The sequence below is a fragment of the Kryptolebias marmoratus genome, linkage group LG2, assembly GCF_001649575.2.
Source record: "Kryptolebias marmoratus isolate JLee-2015 linkage group LG2, ASM164957v2, whole genome shotgun sequence".
Lineage (NCBI taxonomy): Eukaryota > Metazoa > Chordata > Actinopteri > Cyprinodontiformes > Rivulidae > Kryptolebias > Kryptolebias marmoratus.
The window spans coordinates 31,964,324-31,986,379 of NC_051431.1; the positions used below are offsets into that span (position 1 = coordinate 31,964,324).

General features: G+C 42.9%; 1 protein-coding gene across 1 annotated transcript in view; it reads left to right on the forward strand.

Moving 5' to 3' along the window:
• The window catches only part of LOC108249459 (eukaryotic translation initiation factor 4 gamma 1), a 67,545-nt gene that overhangs the window by 28,922 nt on the left and 16,567 nt on the right, over window positions 1-22,056 (forward strand). The window contains exons 9-17 of the mRNA XM_017438858.3: window positions 3,869-4,008; window positions 7,935-8,027; window positions 8,458-8,533; window positions 10,969-11,970; window positions 12,138-12,226; window positions 16,480-16,672; window positions 16,809-16,942; window positions 18,129-18,254; window positions 18,354-18,764. Coding sequence (XP_017294347.1) covers window positions 3,869-4,008; window positions 7,935-8,027; window positions 8,458-8,533; window positions 10,969-11,970; window positions 12,138-12,226; window positions 16,480-16,672; window positions 16,809-16,942; window positions 18,129-18,254; window positions 18,354-18,764 — 2,264 coding nt within the window. The remainder of the gene's footprint in view (window positions 1-3,868; window positions 4,009-7,934; window positions 8,028-8,457; window positions 8,534-10,968; window positions 11,971-12,137; window positions 12,227-16,479; window positions 16,673-16,808; window positions 16,943-18,128; window positions 18,255-18,353; window positions 18,765-22,056) is intronic.

Consider the following 22,056-nt stretch of genomic DNA (forward strand, 5'->3'; position numbering starts at 1 on the left):
GGGAATGAAAATGAAAACAAACACAGACACATGAGACAAGAGCATAAGGAAACACGAACCAAACTGCAAGATAACAGAAAATAATAAACACCAACTGAAACATAAAGCAACTAACTGAAAACCAAAAACCCAAATCCTGACATAGTTCTTCTAAGTTTTTCTAAGCTACTTAAAAAAAACACTTTTTTTGTCCTGTTATGAGATATCAGGCATACCATATAGAGGAGATGGCCACAACAGATTTGCTCTACAATCAGGATATCTCAAGATGAGAGTCCTAACTGCATGATTTACTTTATTGAATCAAGACTGAATCTGAATCTAGATCAGAGCAGGCAGGCCACATTGTTGGAACAGCAGCCTGTTTGTATGAGCTTCAGTGATCAGGACTGTTTGTGAATCAGTGTGTGAAGGTGGGGGGTTGGTGGTGTGTGGGTGCATGTGTGCTAGTTAGCCACCTGCAGATGCACAGTTAAAATAAAGTCCCATGAACAGCAGAAGGCCCTCCATCTGCAGCACCCAGGAGCAGAAAGGACAGGTGGATCCAGCAGCAGTCCCAGGCAGACAGACACCGGGCACCACCCCAAGGCAGCTGTGTGTCCCACAGAAGTAGGTCGCCAGCGGAGGGCAGGGTCAGCCCCCAGGACCAAGAGACACGGGGAGAGACGCAGGGCACCAGCTCCCCCAACCCAGCCACACCACCACCTCCCGCTGTGCAGGCTAAGCCCAGGACCCGACCCCCCAACGGCCCAGCACCCACACCAGCCCCCAGCAGAGAGACCGCCCAGCACCAAGCAGGAGAGGCCCCCCCAGAGCCCCCAACACACCGGGCAGGCACCAGTCCACCGCAGCATCCAGAACCCAGAAGGACCAAGGTGAAAAGGCGCACGGCCATCCCCCTTGTTGGGTCAGCCCCCTGAGAGGTCTAGAGGGAGGGGACGCCCATCGGAGCCTACCTTGTGCTCCCCCCATGTCTGCAGGGCTTGCCACCCCACACATCAAGACCCTACTGATGAGTTGTGTTGCATATGCGCTGCGGTGAGGGGGATGGGCACCAAGGTACGGGCACGACTCCCTCTGGGGCCAGCTCCACAACTGGCCCCCTCCAGACCCACCTGCCCACACCAGCCGACCGCGGCCAAGGGAACACCGGGGACCCTCAACGATACCAAGGGGGAGCACCTACACACGCAGACACCTGACACAAAGGCAGATCCCACCCCAGGAGCCAGAGCAGGGACCACCAGGAGCAACAGCAGGCTAGGTACGAGGGCATAGCGGCCCAGCTCCGCCTCAATGCAGACAGCCAAAAAACCCTGACCCCACAGCCCCCCCAGGGACAGCACCACCCCCACCCCTCAGCCCCCGAAACCCACACCCTCCACGCCACTAAGTGATGTATTTATTTATTGGACACCAAATCATTTGAACTTCTTTCTGTTACAAGCAGACCTCTCTGTGGAAACAAACTCTGATGACACATTCTTAAAGAAAGTTATATTTAAACCATTTTTGTTCTTCCAATTCTTTTTTTTTCTTCCAGTTCTTAAGTATTGCTTCAAAAATTAATTTTGTTTTGAAGTGTGTTGTGGTTCCTACACTTTTTTTGTTTCCTGCTTCCTAATTTAAAATTGAGCCTCTTTGCCGAACCATCTGTACAGCAGCATAGACATATTTTCTGCTGTTATTGCACCATCTAGAGGTGACTGTGTGTCAGTGCAGCAACAAAACGTAATGTTATGCATATAACTACTGTTCCCTGAAGGAGAGGAACGAGGTACAACATATGTACTATGGGATATCACGCTCCCGCGTGTCCTGGCTGAAGACACCTTTAATCACGCCTTTAGGCAAATGACGTGATGACGACAAGTGACAGGCCCCGCCTGCACTATGTAACCGTCCATCATCACAGTGGGAGGTTTGATGAGAGCGTGGAGCCTAATACATGTTTGTGGTGGACATTTGACGCCATAGACATCTGTGCTCTTTACATGTCCGGCATTTATTAACCTTTCATTAAGAATTCAGCATTCCACCATCCGAACCAAACCACCTCAGGTTCCTCAAATAGGGCCCAGGACATCAACACTGACAGACACATCAACATTCCACTTACTGTGGAAAATTACTGTAGTAATATTACCATTACTAACTTACACATGACAAAAATGAATCTCTTTCTCCCACCCTGGTTGATTTCACTTGCTGGGAATAAATCAGATGTGTGCATCTGCTACTCAGAGACTAGTTCTGATTGGATATTGGAGGAAAAAAACTAGTTGATAAAAATGAATGAAAATCCTTTGTCAACACAACACTACTGTGTGAATGTATGTAGGGATTATGTCTTGTTTACACACACATATACACACATTTACACACACATATATACAGTGAGTGTTCTTTCAGGGCCTGTTGTATTTAGCTTTTAACTGTTCCAAAGTATTGTTTGCCATCCATAAGTTCTTATCTAGCACTCAGATAAACACACATACACCGTGCTGACGTAGTTTTGGGACTATTTTTAAGACTCCAGCTTACCAAGAGTCATCTGATGAGCAAGTACCACTCGCTCTCCCTTTATAGTGGCCTATGATGTGTTCACTGTTGCAGATCAGGTGATTTGTTCATGTCAGAGGGGTAGGGGGGTCTTTCAACAAATCAAAGCTCCTTGAATGGCACAACCTAACAGTGGAGTCCACGGGGGAGCTGTAAGAGGGTGGGCTGAACACTGAAAGAACTCCTTGTGACAGGGAACCTGTAGATTGGACAGAAACAAGTTGGGAAATGGTTTAGGAAGAGGGGGTTTGAGGGGAACTCCTCCTCCACTGTTTTGCATTCAGCAGGAGCTTTACATGGGGAACCGTGGGTCACAAGAGCAGCAGGACACTGAGGGTAGGTGCCATCCAGACAGCTTGTCTCTTCTGAGCTCCCCTCCCAATGAAGGCTTCAGTGTTGTCATAGTCTCTTTTTCTTTCTTGCTTTATTGGGACACAGTCCAAGGAATGTGTCATTCCACCTTTTGGCTGTCTAGTTTCGGTAATGCTTCCTTTCTTCCCTCCCTTTCTTTGTTGCGCACACTCGTCACCAAGCTTGTGTGGGTTTTTGACTATATTTAGGCTGCTCTGCTCCTGACTCAGTAATGTTGGTTAGAGGGGGAGAGAGACAGAGCTGCAGCTAGCTGCTGCCAGGCTTGAAAGAAGGCCTGTTTTCATTTGAAGATGTTTACTCTTCTTTTTCTTCCCTTTGTTCTGAACTGTCACTAACCAGTTACAGAGACAGGTAATGTGACTGGATGTCTGCATGGGTGCTTCAGTTTTTGTTTTCTTTTTGCATGAAGGTAAGGTTCATCACTTAGGCAGCAGCTTACTTAATATAATTGTGAAAGTGATCAGTAATAATTGACATCAGAGATGAGGGTCAGCAGTGCAGGTCTGTGCAAAGACAGACTGTGGGCCATCCGGGGAATATGTCAGCTTGGTTAACCAAACAAAAATACTTACACTTAAATTAAGCTGAATTAAGTTTACACAGATCAAGCTCACTGATGAGGATTTAAATATAAATTATCTACACATGGTCAAAAAGATTTTAGCTCCTAAAAGTTCAGTAACTTTAACTAGATGTAATATTGCAGCTTTTTAATAGCAAATTCTTACAAATTTAAGCCTACATTTTTATGTGAAGGTTTTCACATAAAACGTAAAGAACATGAGTTACGTAGTGGTGGTATTGTGTTACTGCGGGTTAAGCGAATATATGTACACATCCTGTGCGGCCTAAGCCAATGTTTGTGCCAAGTGACAACTATAGGATTAAGTCAGTATGGTGTTGGTTTACATTCTTCTGTCTGTTTTATCCACAGCAGGGGCCTATTACCCCGCACAGCCTCAGTTCACCCCGCCGGTGCAGGCAGCTCCCGTCATTATGAACCCAGCACCTCAACAACAGCCACCACCACCTCAGGCTTCCCAACACATTCACACCAAACGGGAACGCAAACAGGTACAGTCTGCAGCACCACACATGCTCCGCTTTAACTTGGCCACTTGTAGCTGGAGTGAGCGTATCCTGACAGCTTCATCCAACATCGGACTAGTTAGAGTTTCAGGTCATTTACCTATAAATACAGAAAATGCTTCTGACATTTTTGGTTACTTCCGTAAACATAACGGACTTCAAAGAACAGCCCATGTAAGATCATACATTTTCTAATCAACTCAGTTTGAACAAAACTTCTTTTTCAGCGTATCTCTGGGACTTTGCCGTAAACTACTCTTTTATAGGGAGGCCATTTGAACACACATTTTCTACTCAGGGTCTGGAAATGTCTCATAACACCTGGTGTGTGATGAGCAGAGGCAGAAAGTATTTACTTGTGTTATTGTCATCGAGTATGACTCTCAGCTCATCTGTTATCTCAGCTCGTAGTCCAGCCCTCAGGACACCCAAACCTTTTTTAATACAAGTATGACATATATTCATACCTTTTAGTGTTTGTCAAGTTATTTTTATGCTGTCTCTTGTCTTTGTATCACTGAGCCACAAGATTGAACTGTAATCAAACTCCAGAGCAGAGTTTTTCTCCCAGCACTGTGGGATGGTCATGTGTCGACATGTTTTATTTTGTAATTACATATTAAATTATGAGGACTTGTATTTAATTTAAGAACTTGTTTGAAGGGAAAAAGTACCTCTTATCCTTTATGCACTGCCTTCCTGCTGTAAGAAAGTAAGTTTTAATGATTTACTTTTTTGATTTTTATTCCAGTAACTACTTGTACTTTTACTTTTATTTGAGTGTTTTATTTTACTGCTCTTGTGATGTGTGGAAAAACACCTCAGTGCTTGGAAAGTGGATGGAGTTGGTGTTTTGTTTTTTAACCCTGCATATAAAAAGTATTCACCTCTTGGATGTTTAATACTTTGATTGCAGTTATAAATCAATGATGGTGAACATATATTGGCCTTCTTTACATAATAAAAAAAACTTCAGTGTCAAATTGAAATCAAATTTAAAAAGAGTAATCCCAATTAAATAATAATATGTAATGTAATAAAAATTATTGCCCAAACATTGACCGCCTTTAAAGTGACTGTCCTAATTCAACGCAGAGAAAAGATGATTGAAATTTGCATGTCAAGGGATGGATACAAAGTTTTTTCCCAAGGCCCTCAACCTCCCCAGAAGTTCTGTTGAATCCATCCTCAAGAAATGAAAGGGATGCTAGGGGGTTCTGTTTGGCATCCATGTTTTATTCCACTTCTGCATATTATGTTGTACTGTATAGTATTCTATGGATGTAAATTCACTATAATAATATTAATAATAAATATTTGATAAAAATATATATAGTTTAAGCTATGTTAGGTCAAATAGTTTTCAATAATCAGTACTTTATCAGCTGTGACATCAGTCAAGGAGTCTGGAGTATGAAGAAAAAGGCAAAAGTCTTTTGTCCAGGATAGGCCAAAAAAGGGCCTGTTGTTTATCATTTTTCTGGCCTATAAAACAACTTGTGAAAGACGCTACATTAGCTAATAAAAAAACCTCTACATGACACCATGGGGGGAAAAAAAGGAATAATAGATGCGTGTAAATGTACCAGGAGCAGGGTGTCCTCACAAACTGAGTGACCGTGAAGAAGGAGGATCATGAGGGAGACCTGTGACTCTCTAAAGGAGCTCCAAGCTTCAGCAGGTGAGATCAGAGAGACTGAGCTACAACAACTGTTGCTCAGGCCCTTCACCCCTCTGAATTTTATGGAAGAGTGGCAAAAAAACTCTCTAAGCAATTAAGACAAACTCCAGTACACATGAGAGTTTACTCCGGGTACTCCGGTTTCCTCCCACAGACCAAAAACATGCATGTTAGGTTCTTTGGTAACTCTAAATTGTCCCTAGGTGAGAGAGTGAATGGTTGTCTGTCTCATTTGTCTCCGTGTCCCTGTGATGGACTGGAGACATGTCCAGCTAGTAGCCCACCTCTCACACAGTGACTGCAGGGGTAGGCACCAGCTGCCCATGACTGGGAAAGGAGAAGCTAATAAATGGATGGATGGCGTTATTCTAATGAAATTTGATTTCATTTTGACATTGAAGGTTTTGTGGATGTTCTATTTATTTATTTTGGTAAATTTGGCCAATTTATTTTGACCATTTATGACACCAATACAAACATAAAACATCCAAGGGGGTGAATACTTTTATAGTGGTTTCAGAGGTTAAATCACCTCTTCATGTTCTGCAGAAGCCTGTTAATCAGCCATTGATTCAGATCAGCTGTGTTGGAGCAGAGGAACAAGTAAAACCTGCAGGATGGAGGCCCTGAGGACCAGGGTTGCCCACCCTGTTGTAGAAAGAGAAAGAGTGGGACATTTTGAATCTTAATATGTATTTCTTTTGCCTTTGGCAGTCACATTCACATTTAACTTTACCATCAAACTATATAACTGTTTTTTTAAAGCATCAAATCCCACAAAAAAGAAGTAGCATGGAAAATGTTTGTCTTTCAGTGTTCCTGTTTATTTGTTCCTGGTCTTACTGTGTGGCAAAGAGAAAATGTAGAAAGGAGGGGGCCTAAGGACATGTCAGCACATAGTTTAGCTCCACGTGGCCACTGGTCTCCTCCCCCCTCTGAGCCTGAGAGGCTAACCAGTGAGTCTTCCTCCCTCCTCTTCCTCTGCTGGTTTCCTTTGGTTTCAGAGGGCCTGCGTGAAAAGAAAACACTCTGAAGAGTAACTTCGGTCTGTGTATGTTGAATGACAGAACAAAGAGAAAGAAGCAAATACAAGTGGGGGACTTTAGCCTGCTAGCTTCTCATTTGGTAATGCTAACTGCCCCCCAGAATCCCTCCCATTTCTCCTACCATGCCCCTCCTCCTCTCTCCGGCCCCTTTTAACTGTCTGTTAGTCTCTATGGGCGGGGGTGCGCATTCCAATACCACAGCTTTGCAAGGCCAGCCAGTGTCTCGCTGCCTTTTTCCGTCCCTGTTCTGTTCATATCAGGAGGAAGGGTTGATCAGGTCGCTAGCTAGCAAGCAGGCCCTGCTCTGCTTTAGCCCGCTCTGCTGGGCAGCTCGTCTGTACCACCCAGGATGTGGATTATCTGAGTGAAACCACTCTATATCCACTAACCGTCCTGCTTTGTGGGGTTGAAAGTCCAGAGCTACGCCAGCTGGAGCAGCTACTCCAGCGCTGGGATGAAAGAGGCCCATTCCAGGGTTAGCAGTTCTCTTGGAGAGGAGTTGTAAACAAACTAAAGCAGGTAAAGGTCAGTAATGTTGAGCAAATATTGATGCACTTAAAATCAAAAGTAGGCTACAGAGCAAAAGTGTTGTAGCAAGGGGGTGGACTGTAACTTTAAAAAATGAAGTTACTCTGCATTTTTTACGATACAACTTTAGGTTTTCTAAACAGAAAATGTTTGTAGTGTGTGTGCGAGCAGATTTTTTTTCTTTTGTTGTTCTGTGTGTAGCATGTGTACACACATGGAAGCCTGCTGTAGTCTGGTAATTGTGTAAGATTCAGGCATTTTCACACCAGCTTAAACCAACAGTGTCATCTGAATATCTGACTTCAGGTTAGTTCATTTAATTCATGCTGTCAGAGAGCTTTTCTGTTTAGGAATCTACACAGCATGCAGTGTTAGGATTTTATATGCTTCAGTATTCAGACTGTGAAAAATGTGGATTTTGTTGAATAGAAAAAAAAGGCAATTATGCCTGAGGGAGGACACACAAACAGTTGATGACTGTAGGCATTGCACCACAGGAAGGCAACTCCAACAAGTTTTCCTCTTGGACTGAAAACTTTGTGCTTTTTACATTTTAATCAGGTTATAGTCCTGAAGAGCTTCACTGTCCTGCCTGTCACCTCTTGCTCTCTTCAGGTTTTAACACAAAGACCGTATGTGCTTCCTTTACTACACAGATCAGAATAAGAGACCCTAATCAAGGTGGTCGAGACATCACAGACGAGATCATGTCAGGGGGCCGTAGTGGCTCTACACCAACACCACCACAGGTGAGCTAAAAATAATAACTTCTGAATTAGTTTGAACAAAAGATGTCTGCAATTATTGGAAGGATCAGTACCAACTGATTCATCATCAGTGCAGTAATTCTTAAAAAGACATAAAATTTGAGTTAGTTGTATTTCTGATTCCAGCTCCACTGGTTATCTTAACGGGTACCTTTCAGAAGGCTGAAACTAAAATCTAAAAGTAGATTTCATGTCGGTCTGTTTATGTTAGATAATAGTCAGGTAAGTCTCAGTTTTGCAAATGCTCTGCCTTTAAGTGTTGCACTAAAAGCTGTGGAAAAATAAACTGTTTGTAATAGACACTGTTATGTGTCTTTTATAACCAACTGGGCCTGAACCTAATGTTTTCTTTTCTGGGTAAACAGAAAAATGTGTGTTGTCTTCAGCGCCATGTTTGTGTGTCACCTAACAGACAGCCATATCTGGATCAGATAGTTCAGCGCTGCCCCAGGCTAACGGTGAGAGCCTCACAGCTGCTGCTAGACCCGGTGAGTGCAGCTGCTGCAGGTTCACTGAATCCTAAATGCTATCATTTCATCATTCTTCTGGGAGTAGCACAGCGTTACAGTGGTTAGCCAGTTCCAGTACCGCCTGGGCTGTATGTTTCCTCCCTCGGTTCAGTCCGAGACAAACTGCTGGGTTAATCAATGATTGCTGATGCCCTGTGATAGACGACCAGTCCAGGTAGGGTCGGACATCAAGTCTCGAGAATCGACTGGAAGCTGGACAAATGTTCCCATTCTCCTGGAATTGTTAACATTTTTAGGGTTAGGAGTGCCAAATTAAAAGAAATAATTATTTAAATGTGTCATTAATTAAATAAAAGTGGAAATAAATACACAAATTTGTGCGGCTCACAGACTGAGCAGTAGTGATGGGAAACCTCCTCGTACTCTCTGACACCAGGTCGCGCTCGCACGGGTCTCTGTACGTCCAGCTTTTGGCCGGGTTGGATCTTGCAGCTTGTAACGTGGAGTGAGAGAGACAGCCAGAGAGGAAAGGTGAAGAAGAGAGTGAGAGGATAAAACAGACAGAAGTCAGTGTTTGTTTATCAGGGAGCAGCTGAGACAGGAACCTGGTGTGTGTCTCTGCACTGCTGTGACAGACAGCCTCAGAAACAGAAAGCAGGGGACAAGTCTTTCCCCATCGCTGCTGCTCAGTCTGTGGGAGCTTCAGAGTGAGCCACACGAACCGCATGGATTGTTTAAATAAAGTAATCAAGCACGACCCGAACTGAGCCTTTAGTCCCGCCCCTCGTCGATCACTGAGCCAGCCAGGTCCGCCCCTATCTCCCACCTCTAATGCCCCTTTCACACAGGCTCTGAAGGTCCCGGCTCCACTCTACTCGGCTTGCTTAGCGAGCGTTTACATCTGCATTTTTTTGAGGCCGGCCCTGCTTCTTTGGTCCCTGCTTCGGAGTAGGGCCAGCCGGGCCAGCCCTGCTTCGTGGGCGGAGCCAGCTTAGCTCCTGTTCACTCATTGGTCGTGGGTGTGACCAGATGCAAGCATAAAGAGCGAAGGTAGGAATATAAACAACAGCGTTAGCTTACCCTGCAACGTTTCTGCCGTCTGTCCCCCAGCTGAAGGCCTGTAAAGCCTGAAACCTCCGGCTGATAACAGCTGTCCTACTCCGCGCAACAATCGCAGCATCCAGAGCATTTCTTCCACTGCGCCTCTCTTCCTGAAGTCTCAGGAGAATCCCCATAAGTTTAAAAACAGCAACAACACAGGGCCAACGTTGTCCGTAGCGCTTCCGTTGTTTACACAACTTGCGCTAAGTTTCGGTAGCGCCCCCCACCGCGCCGCGGCCCCGCAACACGAGGAGGCGTTCCTCTGCTACTGACCAAACTGGCCGGTGTGAACAGGAGCATTCTTTAAAGAGCCGAGCTGAGTAGAGCGGAGTAGAGCCGGACTTCTGAATTAGGGTCCGTGTAAAAGAGGCATAATTGTCCAGCCAGGTTCAAAATGTTTCTCTTTAACTAACTGGAAACTTCACACAATTCCTCTGCATCGTTTGCTGCCATCTTTGCACTTCAGATCAGAGCAATTATCGGCCTAAACCCCACCCCCTGACTTGGATGGATGTTTGATGTGGTGCAGCACAGGAACATAAAATAATTAATGAAATAGTAAAATGATTATAAAAAAAAGTTTTTTCTGACTTTGTATGCTCATATTGAAAGTGACTAAAATAAAATAAATAATAAAATAATAATAAAAATATAATTTTATATATATATAATCTTTTAATTCATGGCAAATATAAATAACTATATATTTAATTTAGTATTTATGTATTTAATTAAGGACACATTTAAATGATTATTTCATGAGTTATTGATTTATTGTAACATTTAAATAATAATTCTTATTAAGTTAGTTATTTATTGTAATTTGTAGTATGAATTTAGCAGCTTCAGAAAATGTTTACTCAACAAACTCCGACTCAGTTGCGTTATCTCCACACGGAGATGAGTTAGCTATGAATTCAGCATGCAGGTTAATATTTCCCTGCTTTTGTTCTACACTTGTGTGGGCCCACCCCCGCGCAAAGTTTCACAGCAGATTGATATATTGCGTGCGCGTGTGTTGAGTTTCGTGCCCTGCAGTAGGAAGGACTCATGGTCACTGAAATGTGCACACATGGGAGGTTCAGTGCACGCCTGGAGTGTAATACACTGGTGGACATTTGGAGTAAATTTGATGCCATAGTTTATAGATAAATTTGAAGGTGGGGTGCAAAGCACATAGTTTCTCTAGTATTTTCTGACTTTGAAGGCTCATATTGAAAGTGACTAATACAAAAAAAAGTGAATTTATTTTATTGTGTAACATTGTGAACAAATAGTAGAATGAAGGTGGGTAGGAGGGGGACTTTGCCAGCAGTTTTTCTAACATGTTTGTCTAACTTTTGACTCTCCAGATGACAGAGGGAAACATACACCTCCTCCACTGTCACAGACCCCTGAGCTTGCTAAGACTGACCCCTTTCCCTCAGAGCCCACCTCCAGCGACACAAACACTAAGGCACCTATCCCCCCTCCACTGTCAGAATCCAAGAACGAGCCTCTCAACACCATCTGCACACCTGCACCCAGTGCTTCTGTTACAGATGTAATAGATGCTCCCTTGCCTTCAAGGGAATCTTCACCGACCCCCCAATCCGGACCTGAGGTACCTGCTTACCCTGCACCCCTTCCTAACCCTTTCCCTAGTTCTTCTGCACAGAATAAAATGGATCTGATTATCAAAGAGGCAGAAGAAGAGGTGGTGACAGGGGAAGAAAGTACATTGGAAGACGCAGATGCTTCTTTAGCCAAATCCAGTGCTCAGCCCTCCAGCACTAATGGTGTGGCTGAGGTAGAGCTCGAGAAGCCATCGGTCACGTTACCACCCTGTCACTTGGAGGACCCACTAGAGTCTCCCATTGCACAGCCAGAGGAGCTGCGTCTGTCCAATGGCCTCCCACTCCCAGCTCCTCAGGACCCGGAGGCTCCTGTTGTCAGTACATCAGAACATGACGACAGCCCCATAGCTGAGCCGGATGTCAGTCAGCAGCCTGTCCTGCTGACTTTCGTTACTGAAGCAGCCAAACAAATAGTCACAGCCTCAACTGTACCTGCTGACCAGTCAGCACCCACAAACATTGATGAGGAAGTTCCTGTGAAAGCAGCTGTCCAGCCTGAACCTGCTCAGCCTGAGGCACAAGATATGGCTCCTGAGACTGTCCTGAATGTTGAAGAAAATGCTCCACTTCTCCAGCCTAACACCAGGGAGGAGACATCATCTCCTGCAGAACCTGTTTCCACAGCTGACAGCATGCCAGAAACCATGCCTGCTCCTCCTCCTCCCACTGCGGAGGAGAAAGAGGACATCCTAGCCACCCAAATTGTCACCCCTACTGTTGTAGAAACTACTATGCAAGGTCAGTGTCCTCCTGACGTTTGAACGTCAAATTTCTGTAGTTTGGACAAGTTCTTGAATAAAATGTGACAACTATAACATTATTATTTTAGGATATTTTTTTTATCCGAATGTTTCTTGGTAAATATGTATACAATGATCTGAGACTGAGTTTCATCTTTTCTGTAGCTGCTGTGTCTGTGCCAAAGAAGAAAAGGAAGATGAAGGATCTGAACAAAAAGGAGGCTGTGGGAGACCTCTTAGATGCCTTCAAAGAGGTTCATTTACAGTAACACTGTTTATTGACTTCTTTACCCGTTTTAGGCATATTAATCAAAACTTTGGTAAACCCTAAGCATGAAAGAACTGCCCGCTTGTCATAACATAAAAATAGCAAAAATATTCAAATGTATTTGCATGATTAGGAGGGTAGATGCTTTAGCTTCTGACAAATCAGTGTCCTGGAATATATAACATGACACACATTTGATTACTCATGCTGTCAGTTTGTGAGGGGTCTTCTTGGGCTTATAATACATTGAGGGTTTTTTTAGTTAGTTTATATAGTTTTAAAGAGCCCCATTGAACCCATCTGTCAGAGTCAAGTTATAATAACCTGAGATAACTCAGCCGTGTTGACCAATTAGTTGTTTTGTTCCAATTGATTCCACAGACTCTGGTTTGTACAACCAGTGTTGAAACTAAGATATTGTACATACACCTGTCACAATAACAAATTTTGCTGGGCGAATAATTGTCTCAGAAATTATTGCGATAAACAATAATATTGTTTGGAGGCCGTTTTAAAATAATGTAATGATAATAACATAATAGTGTAAGTACATCCTCTCAAACATTAATAAACTTTACTTTCAAAAGAACATTTAACACTGGAACTGCAACACAAAATAAATAAAAAACAACCAAAACCAAAAATAAAATGGACCCTTAGCCTAAAAACAAAACAAAATGGAAATAAAAACTACATTCAACAAAAACAGAATGGATTATGAAGTCTGGAAACCTTCAAAAAATACTAATCATTAGTTTTATATAGAGAAAATGGGCAAAACTGCCAGTTTTATAAACGTGCAAACTAACAAAAGCACACTCTATTTAAATAAGAGCAGCTGTTTGTCAATGAAATGCTCCAGTGATGGTGAACTGTCAGGAGACAGGAGCCCACCGTTTGTAGTTTTGTTTCTCCCAGCTTTAGGTGCTGGTGCAAGTTGGTTGTATTTCTGCTCTTAGTTGCTACTGTTTTATGACAAATGTGACATACCATACAGGTTCAGTGGTTCTCCTCGGTCATTTGGTTTGAATCTGAAGTGCTCCCACACGGCTGCTGGTGCTTCCAGCTTGAAACCAGCTTGAAACATTTCTATCAAACAGCATTTCTTTAGCTTTCTAACTCCTCACGGGGGCTAACGCTGCAGAGGTACAAGACGAGGCGCCTCGGCTGGCGACCTGATGTGATAGGCCACGCCCCCCTGACGCTAAGAGAAAGGAAGGGGTCGGTGAAGAGCACCGGAGCCATTTGTCTTCCAGTGTCTTCAGTAGAAACAGAGAGACTTAAAGGAACGATAACGCAGATAAATGAAAATCATGATCTTATTTTAATGTATCGTGCGATTAATTAATTTATTGTATATCGCGACAGGCCTAGTTGTACATTTGTTTTTTGTAAAGAATAAGGTAGTTGGAAATTTTATGGCAGCAACACATCTCCAAAAAGTTGTGACAGAGCCATGTTTATCACTGTGAAGCATCTCCTCTTCTTCTAACACCAGTTTGTAAAGGTCTGAGAACTGTGAAGACTAGCTGCTGGAGTGTTGTCCCATTCCTGTCTGATTTAGGAATTCTACGCTGAACAAAAATATAAATGTTTTTTTTGCTTCCATTATCCATGAGCTGAACTCAAAGATCTAAGACTTTTTCTGCGTACACAATTGGTCTTTTTCTCTCACATATTGTTCACAAATTTGTGTAAATCTGAGTTAGTGAGCACTTCTCCTTTGGCAAGCTAATCCATCCACCTCACAGGTGTGGCATATCAACATGCTGATTAGACGGCTTGATTACTGCACAGGTGTGCCTAGTCACAATAAAAGGCCACTCTAAAATGTGCAGTTTTATCGTGGAACCACACCAGCCCCGGACCTCCACATCCAGCGTCTTCACCTCCAAGATTGTTTGAGACCAGCCACCCAAACAGCTGCAATGAGCACAGGTGCATTTTATTGATGACATTTTGAATGCACAGAGATACCGTGACAAGATCCTGAGGCCCATTGTTGTGCTTGTCACACACGACCATCACCTCATGTTGCAGCACGATGATGCACCGCCCCACGTTCCAAGGATCTGTACACAATTCCTGGAACCTGAAAATATTCCAGTTCTTGCATGGCCAGCATACTCCCAGGACATGTCACCCATTGAGCATGTATGGGATGCTCTGGATCAGCGTATACGACGGCGTGTTCCTGTTCCTGACAACATCCAGCAACTTCACACAACCATTGATGAGTAGTGGGCCAGTATTCCACAGGCCACAATCAACAACCTGATCAACTCTATGTGAAGAAGATGTGTTGCACTGCTTGAGGCACATGGTGGTCACAACAGATACCGACTGGTTTTCTGACCCCTTGGAAACCCCCCAATACAGTAAAAGTGAGCTGCACAATTTTCTCAATGTTTGGGGAAAAAAAGACCTTTTTTGCACATGAAAAAGTCTTGGATCATTGAATTCAGCTCCTTAAAAATGGGAGCAAAAACAAAAGTGTTGAATTTAGATTCAGTGTAGCTGTTCAACAGTACTTGGATGGAAGCATGTGTTTTAAAACCTCACATTGATGGCGCCTTTCCTGATGTGTAAGCATAGGCACTAATGCACACCCATACCATCAGAGAGGCAGGCTTTTGAACTGTGCCCTTATAACAGGCTGATTGGTTCCTCTCCATTTTAGTTTGGAGGATTTGGCGTTTGCAGTTTCCAGAAAGAAAGTCAAATTTAGATTCATCTGACCACAGAACAGTTTTCCACTTTTGTCTGAGTCCATTTTAAAGGGGTTTTGGTCCAGAGATGACTGTGGTGTTTCTGGATGGTGTACATCTGCTCCTGAGCCTAAATTTTAGTGGGGCAGACATTCATTTCCTGAATCGATAATCTCACAAATGTTACAATGAGTGTTACATTTTGTTAGTAAAAAAAACATATGTTTCTTATTATTTATTATATATATTTTTTGTGCTCAAAGTTTTCACTCGCCTTTCATCTCCCTCCTGTGGGTTGAGGTTGTCTTGTGAAAACAGTCCAGTTTAATCATTAAATCAGAGGAACAAATACACATCCACCCAAAGCTGCAGTACTTTTAATTTTAACTGGATAAAATTAAACACACAGCCAGGCACACGACTTTCACGATTGGACTTCTGAATTTATTTGAAGTAATGTGAACTGGACTGTGTTCGGTTCATGTCCAGTCTGTCTGCTCCAAGCTGCTGACTGATCATTTATCTTCTAATTTTAATCTCACAAATGGATTTTTAAACAGAAATTCTCCACTGTTAGAAAAGGAGGTTTTGCTGCAACTTTTCCTGCATTAAATAAGATTACATGAGGTGTAATCATTGTAGTGGTCGCACCATTGAGCTAAAACTAGCAGATTGTGTCCAAGGACAGAAGTTTTTATGCCCCAATGAGACACTTTTGGAGCTGCCCTGCTGACAGGCTTTATGTTAACTCTACTGATGGATGGGACCCTACACTGCAAACAAGTAAAAAAACGGAGAATGAATCATGAAAAACCATTTTTATTTAAAATAGTTGACAAACACAGAACAAACAATACACAGCAAACTACGTAATTAGGTAATTGACATTGTTTATTAGGAGGAACAAAGTGGGGTAAATTGTTGTTTTAGGTGGGGCTTTGGCCCACCAGCCCTTATGGACACTGTATTATGTGTAAGATTTAATAGCTGCCAGACTGTATGATTTCTTGCAGACATGCAAATGTGACAAACATCCAACAGAAACATCAGTTTAACCAAAGTGAATGGAAAGCAAGCGCTGGTGGGGGAGGGGGAAGCGGCTGGGAAGAAGACATGTGCTCCTGCCATTTCAAGCTCATTACCAAACATTTTCTTATGATTCTGTCACAAGAAAAATCTTTGTTTACACCAACTTAAAATCTCAGTGTGAACTAGATTCAAAATATCACTGTGAAGTTTTCTTTTTCAAATTCTAAAACGGTTTGCAAGCAAGAGTTTTAATTTTTTCGTTTCAGTTTATGACACTTGGCCTGCATGCCTTTGTGTGAATGTAAAGTCATGAAAATTGTCATTTAATAGAAGAAAACAAAACCTAGCTTTTACAAATAAACTTGACTACGCAAGTGTAGTATTTAGAAAGAGTTATTCATACTAACAAGATGGGGGTGGGGGGTACTTTTGGTAAGATTTATTCTAATTTGGATCCAAATTTTCTCTATTCCAAGATCCTAAACTGAACTTTCTGATTAAGGAGCAGGTAGTTGTGCGGCCTGAGCCTGAGCCGGCCCCAACACTGGAGCCAAAGCCCCCTGCTGCCTCCCCTCCTGCTCCAGAGGAGGCAGACTTAACTTGGGAGGATAAGGAGGACAAGCTGGATGCCGAGAACATTCAACCTGATTCTCAGAAGCCGACCTCCACAGACAAAAAGTACCAGTACAAAGAAGGTCAGTTTCTGAACTATAATATCTGTTAGTGACTCACAAAGATGATTGTCCTGCGTTATTGTGTAAGGATCATAAATGTTATAGTTTATTTTGTCTTGCTGTCATAGTCATTTATTGTTTCATACTTCTGCTTCAGAACAATGGAAGCCAATCAACACAGAAGAGAAGAAGAAATATGACCGAGAGTTTCTGCTGGGATTTCAGTTCATCTCAGCCAGCATGAACAAGCCTGAGGGTTTACCAGCCATCAGTGATGTTGTCCTGGATAAGGTAGAGACATCAAATAAAAAAAATCCTCTAATTTTGGACTGAAACAGTTAGAATTATGGTAAAACACTTGTTCATTCTTCACTGATGTTTAATCTGTGTTTATACATAAAATAAATCCATGGCTCTTGGAAAGGTAATGTTATAAGGTATACTGTAGTGCCAAAAGCAAAGTATCCAAACCCTTGAATTCAGGTGTTCCAATCACTTTAATGGCCACAGGTGTATAAAATCAAGCACCTAGGTAAGCAGGCTGCTTCTACAAACATTTGTGAAAGAAAGTGTTGCTCTCTGGAGCTCAGTGAATTCCAGCGTGGAACTGTGATAGGATGCCACCTGTGCAATAAGTCCAGTCATGACATTTCCTCCCTACTAAATATTCCACAGTCAGCTGTTAGTGAGATTATAACAACATGGAAGAACTTAGGAACAATAGTAACTCGGCTACGAAGTGGTAGGCCACATAAAGTCACAGAGCGGGCTCAGAGGATGTTGAGGCGTACAGTGCACAGAGGATGCTAACATTCTGCAGAGTCAGTCACTGCAGACCTCTAAACTTCATGTAGCCTTCAGATTAGCTCAAGAACAAGAGCAGTGCTCAGAGAGCTTCATGGAGTGGGTTTCCATGGCCGAGCAGCTGCATCCAAGCTTTACATCACCAAGTGAAAAGAAAAGCATCAGATGACGCGGTGTAAAGCACGACGTGTGTGGGGTTGTTTTTCAGGAGTTGGGCTCTGCCTCTTAGTTCCAGTGACATGAACTGTTAATACTTCAGCATACCAAGACATATTAGACAATTTCATGCTCCCAACTTTGAGGGAACAGTCTGGGATGGCCCCTTCCTGTTCCAACATGACTGTGCATCAGTGCACAAAGCAAGGTCCATAAAGACATGGATGAGCGAGTTTGGTGTGGAAGAACTTGACTGGCCTGCACAGAGTCCTGACCTCAACCTGATAGAACACCTTTAGGAGGAATTAGAGCAGCGACTTTGAGCCAGGCCTCATCATATTAAACCCTATTGATTGGGAATGGGATGTCATTCAAGTTCATATGAGTGTAAAGGGAGATGAGTGAATACTTTTGGCAATATAGTGTACCTTAAACCCACTTCAGGACTACTTGAGCAGTGATAAATGCAATAGACAAAAATTGATGTTAGCCAACCAGTCATGGTTTCTCTGTTTAGGCAAACAAGACTCCTCTTCATCAACTGGACCCCAGTCGCCTCCCAGGGATGAACTGTGGTCCGGACTTTACCCCCTCCTTTGCCAACCTTGGCAGGCCCGGCATGGGAGGAGGAAGCAGAGGACCAGTGAGTTAACATCCTCTCAATGTGACTCAGCACCGCTCGTATAAAGATAAGAGTTCATCCATGAAAACTGTTGCTGCCTGTCCCACTCTTTGTTCTCAGCCTCCTGGGATGGGCATCGGGGTCGGTGGTCCTCGACGCTCTCAGCAGGTTCAGAGAAAAGAGCCAAGAAAGATCATCACCAGCATGTCGCTCAACGACGACGTGCAGCTCAACAAGGCAGAAAAGGCTTGGAAACCTTCTTTGAAGAAGCCGACTAGAAGCCGGGTGGTGGAGGATGTTGAGGAGAGTGATCCTGAACAGATTAAAACCCAGGAGCTGTTCAAACGGGTTCGAAGTATCCTCAACAAGCTTACCCCTCAGAAGTTTCAGCAGCTCATGAAGCAGGTGCAGGAACTGACTGTGGACACTGAAGAGAGGCTAAAAGGAGTCATTGACCTCACCTTCGAAAAAGCCATCTCTGAACCAGACTTTTCTGTGGCCTATGCCAACATGTGCCGCTGTCTTTCAGGGGTAAGTGGTGTCACAGTCACCGTGTGTTAAGCTTAACCTCACGTTGTTACCTAGAGTTTGACTTTGTGCCAAGTGTAATACAAGGTCCGTTTTTTTTGTTTGTTTTTTGTTTTTAAGTCGGCCTGCATTTATATATAATTACTTTTTTATGGCAGGAAAAATGCTTGCTTTAAAAATTCTCTTATACGTGGATATAAATATACGAGTGTTTTAGTCTGAAAAGCACCAAATGGGTAATCCAACCTGGGCATAATTCGATGAAGTTCAAGTTTGAATGTTTTTAAAGAATCTTTGAGCCTTTGAAACAGTTTTCTTGTAACGTTAGGTTGTTTCTCCGCCATTAGCACAGCTACAACACATCAGCAATCTTGAGCTTGAACGACAGTATGCTCTGTGCGGGGGAAGGGTTTGAGTAGCGTGATTGACACTGCGAAGACACGCCTCCTGGCTCTGATTGGTTGTTTCTGACAGGGAGCGGTGTATTTCTTCAAAATGGCAGTAGGACCACAGGGAGGAGCCAAAGGAGCTTGATGTCTTTCACAGATTATCTTTCTCATATTCTACTGTCATAGATATAAACAGCTTGTAACAAACCTCAAAGGAATAGCAAGATGCTAAAGAAGTAATATATTTAAAGGAAAGGGTTTATTTTAGTTTTTTTGCAAGTTAGAAGGGGATAAGGATTAAAGGTAACATACTTCAGTTAGGATGTCTAAGAAATAGTCATAACTTACCAACACAATTTCTAAATTTTACAAGTTTCATTTTGTTTGCATTCACAAAGTTCTTTAATACAAGACACATTAGACAGTAATCAAAGCCTTCAGTGGCTGTTAATCCAGGTTGGGTGTAAATGCAGATCAATAACCACATAAACAGTAACACAGAAGAGAAGATTTGCTCAGTTGGTTTGAAAATAAAGTGAACATTTTTCCATTCTTCAGCAACTAAATCTCACTATTGACAATTTGTAGTTATATTTAGCAAGAATAAAAGAGAAGCAGCAGCTGTAAAAAGAAAATAAATGCTGTTGACTTTTTTTTATTTTTAACATCCTGCAGCTCATCAGTGGTTGAAAGACCATAATGATGTGATCAGGTTGCTAATAATCAGCTCTGGAGCATGAACTCTAATCATGCTGCTTTGCCACAGTATAGCCATAATGATTATTTAACATCACTGCAGCTGAACGAATGGTCTGGGACAAACTGCTGAAAGAAGGCAACATACTCTGGTGTACTGTGTGGACTCCGGGCAGACTGGCTGCGGACGGTTGACACTTCATACTCGAGTGTACAGATTGCCTACAATTCTCCCGTGACAAGTTTCAGTCATGGCGTCACCGGACAAGGAGGAAGAGATCGCTTGTCTTTAGCAAGAAGAATTGCTTGCCTTTAGCCCAGTTTCTTCATCACCAGGGCAGCCACAGCACACCTGCCAGCGCTGCACAGAGAGCAGCAGTCACGCTGCACGCTGGCACCGATTCTCACCTGAGAGCGGTTGGTGTCGCACACAGAACAGTCCGATGTGAACACCGTTTCTCGCCGGGCGGTTTATTGTGCGACACAGAGTACGCGTACGCGGTCATAAAAGTTGACCTTGTCCGGCAAACGTCCGCTTCAAGTACGCGCTGACCTCCGGGGAGTGAAGTACACCAGAGTATGTGGAGGCCTTTAAAGTTACAGGCTATTGAAACAAGACCAAACTAAAGAGAATCTGTAAAATATTCTGTAGTTTGAGAGTCATGTCCAACTTGTACTTTGAGCACTAACTTAGTTTTAAAATCTTTGCTCTTAACTATTACAGTCAACTCTGTTTCTCTGTTGGCAAAATATCCCATGAACCACTCCATGGATTTTATCAAAACTCTCCAAGTACCCATTAGAACTTCTGGAGTCAACCTAATTCAGGATGGCCACCAGAACTAACTGATTGGTGCAAAATGACTTAAACTTTTACAAATATTGAGCTAATGCTTGATATGTAACTGAGAATCCTTCACCACGTGTACTTTGAGCACTAAAACATTGTAGGATAACACAGGATACTTTTCAAGGTTTGATCAAAACTTCCATAACTCATCATCTTTTCTCAACACGAGATGATCCTAATTTAAATCTCTGACATGAAAGGTGGCAGTTGATACACATTCCTTCAGGAAGTGCTATGTCTGTAGTGACAATAGTTCAGGGAATGTTGTACTTGTTGTTTTTTTTATTAAAATAAATGAATGTGGAATTAATTGGTGAAAGCCCAGGCAGCCACAGATTCATATTATGATAGTTTGAGTTGTTGGGCTCCAGTGATGACCTCAATTTAATGTAGGGATGCACTGATCCACGTTTTTTTACTTCCGAGCTGATCCCGATACCTAAATCTGGATATCTGTCGATACAAATACTATTCAGATATAATCATCATTATTGATTTTTTTATGAGGCTGTAATAAACTCCTCTCTACAGGCAAGTACGATTTGTACAAGTATATGCATGCATGTCCATAAAGGCAACTTTTCTGTAATCCCTTTAGCTTTCACGTTGTCCAGTGGAGGTTTACCTTGCTTTGGAGTGACTCCAGAAGTGATTCCTGCCGGCTCCTTTAGTCTTTCTCCTGCCTGGCTAAACAATCTTCTTGATTTTTATGTAGTGCTTTTTCACATGTTTGATTAGGTTTGTTGTATTGTAGGTCGCGACGGAGCTTCCCCCTCTCAGTACAGCAGCTTGGCAAACATTGTACGTTGCTGTTTTGCTTTCCAGTGTTTCTAATGTAAAATACACTGTCTGGCCAAAAAAAAGTCTTCACCAAAAAAAAGGTTACCCACTCTAACATTTTGTTGGACCACCTTCAGCTCTGATTACGTCACACATTCACTGTGTCATTGTTTCTATAAGCTTCTGCAATGTCACGAGATTTATTTCCATCCAGTGTTGCAGTAACTTTTCACTAAGATCTTCCATTGATGATGGTAGAGTCTGACCTTCTCCAGCACATCCCAAAGATTCTCAATGGGGTTAAGGTCTGGACTCTGTGGTGTCAATCCATGTGTGAAAACGATGTCTCTCACTCCCTGAACCACTCTTTCACAATTAAAGCCCGATGAATCCTGGCATTGTCATCTTGGAATATGCCCGTACCATCAGGGAAGAAAAACTCCATTGATGGAAAAACCTGGTCCTTCAGTATATTCAGGTAGTCAGCTGACCTTTGACCTCATTCTTTGAGCTCATCCTGTTGCTGAACCTGGACCTGACCAACTGCAGCAACCCCAGATCATAGCACTGCCCCCACAGG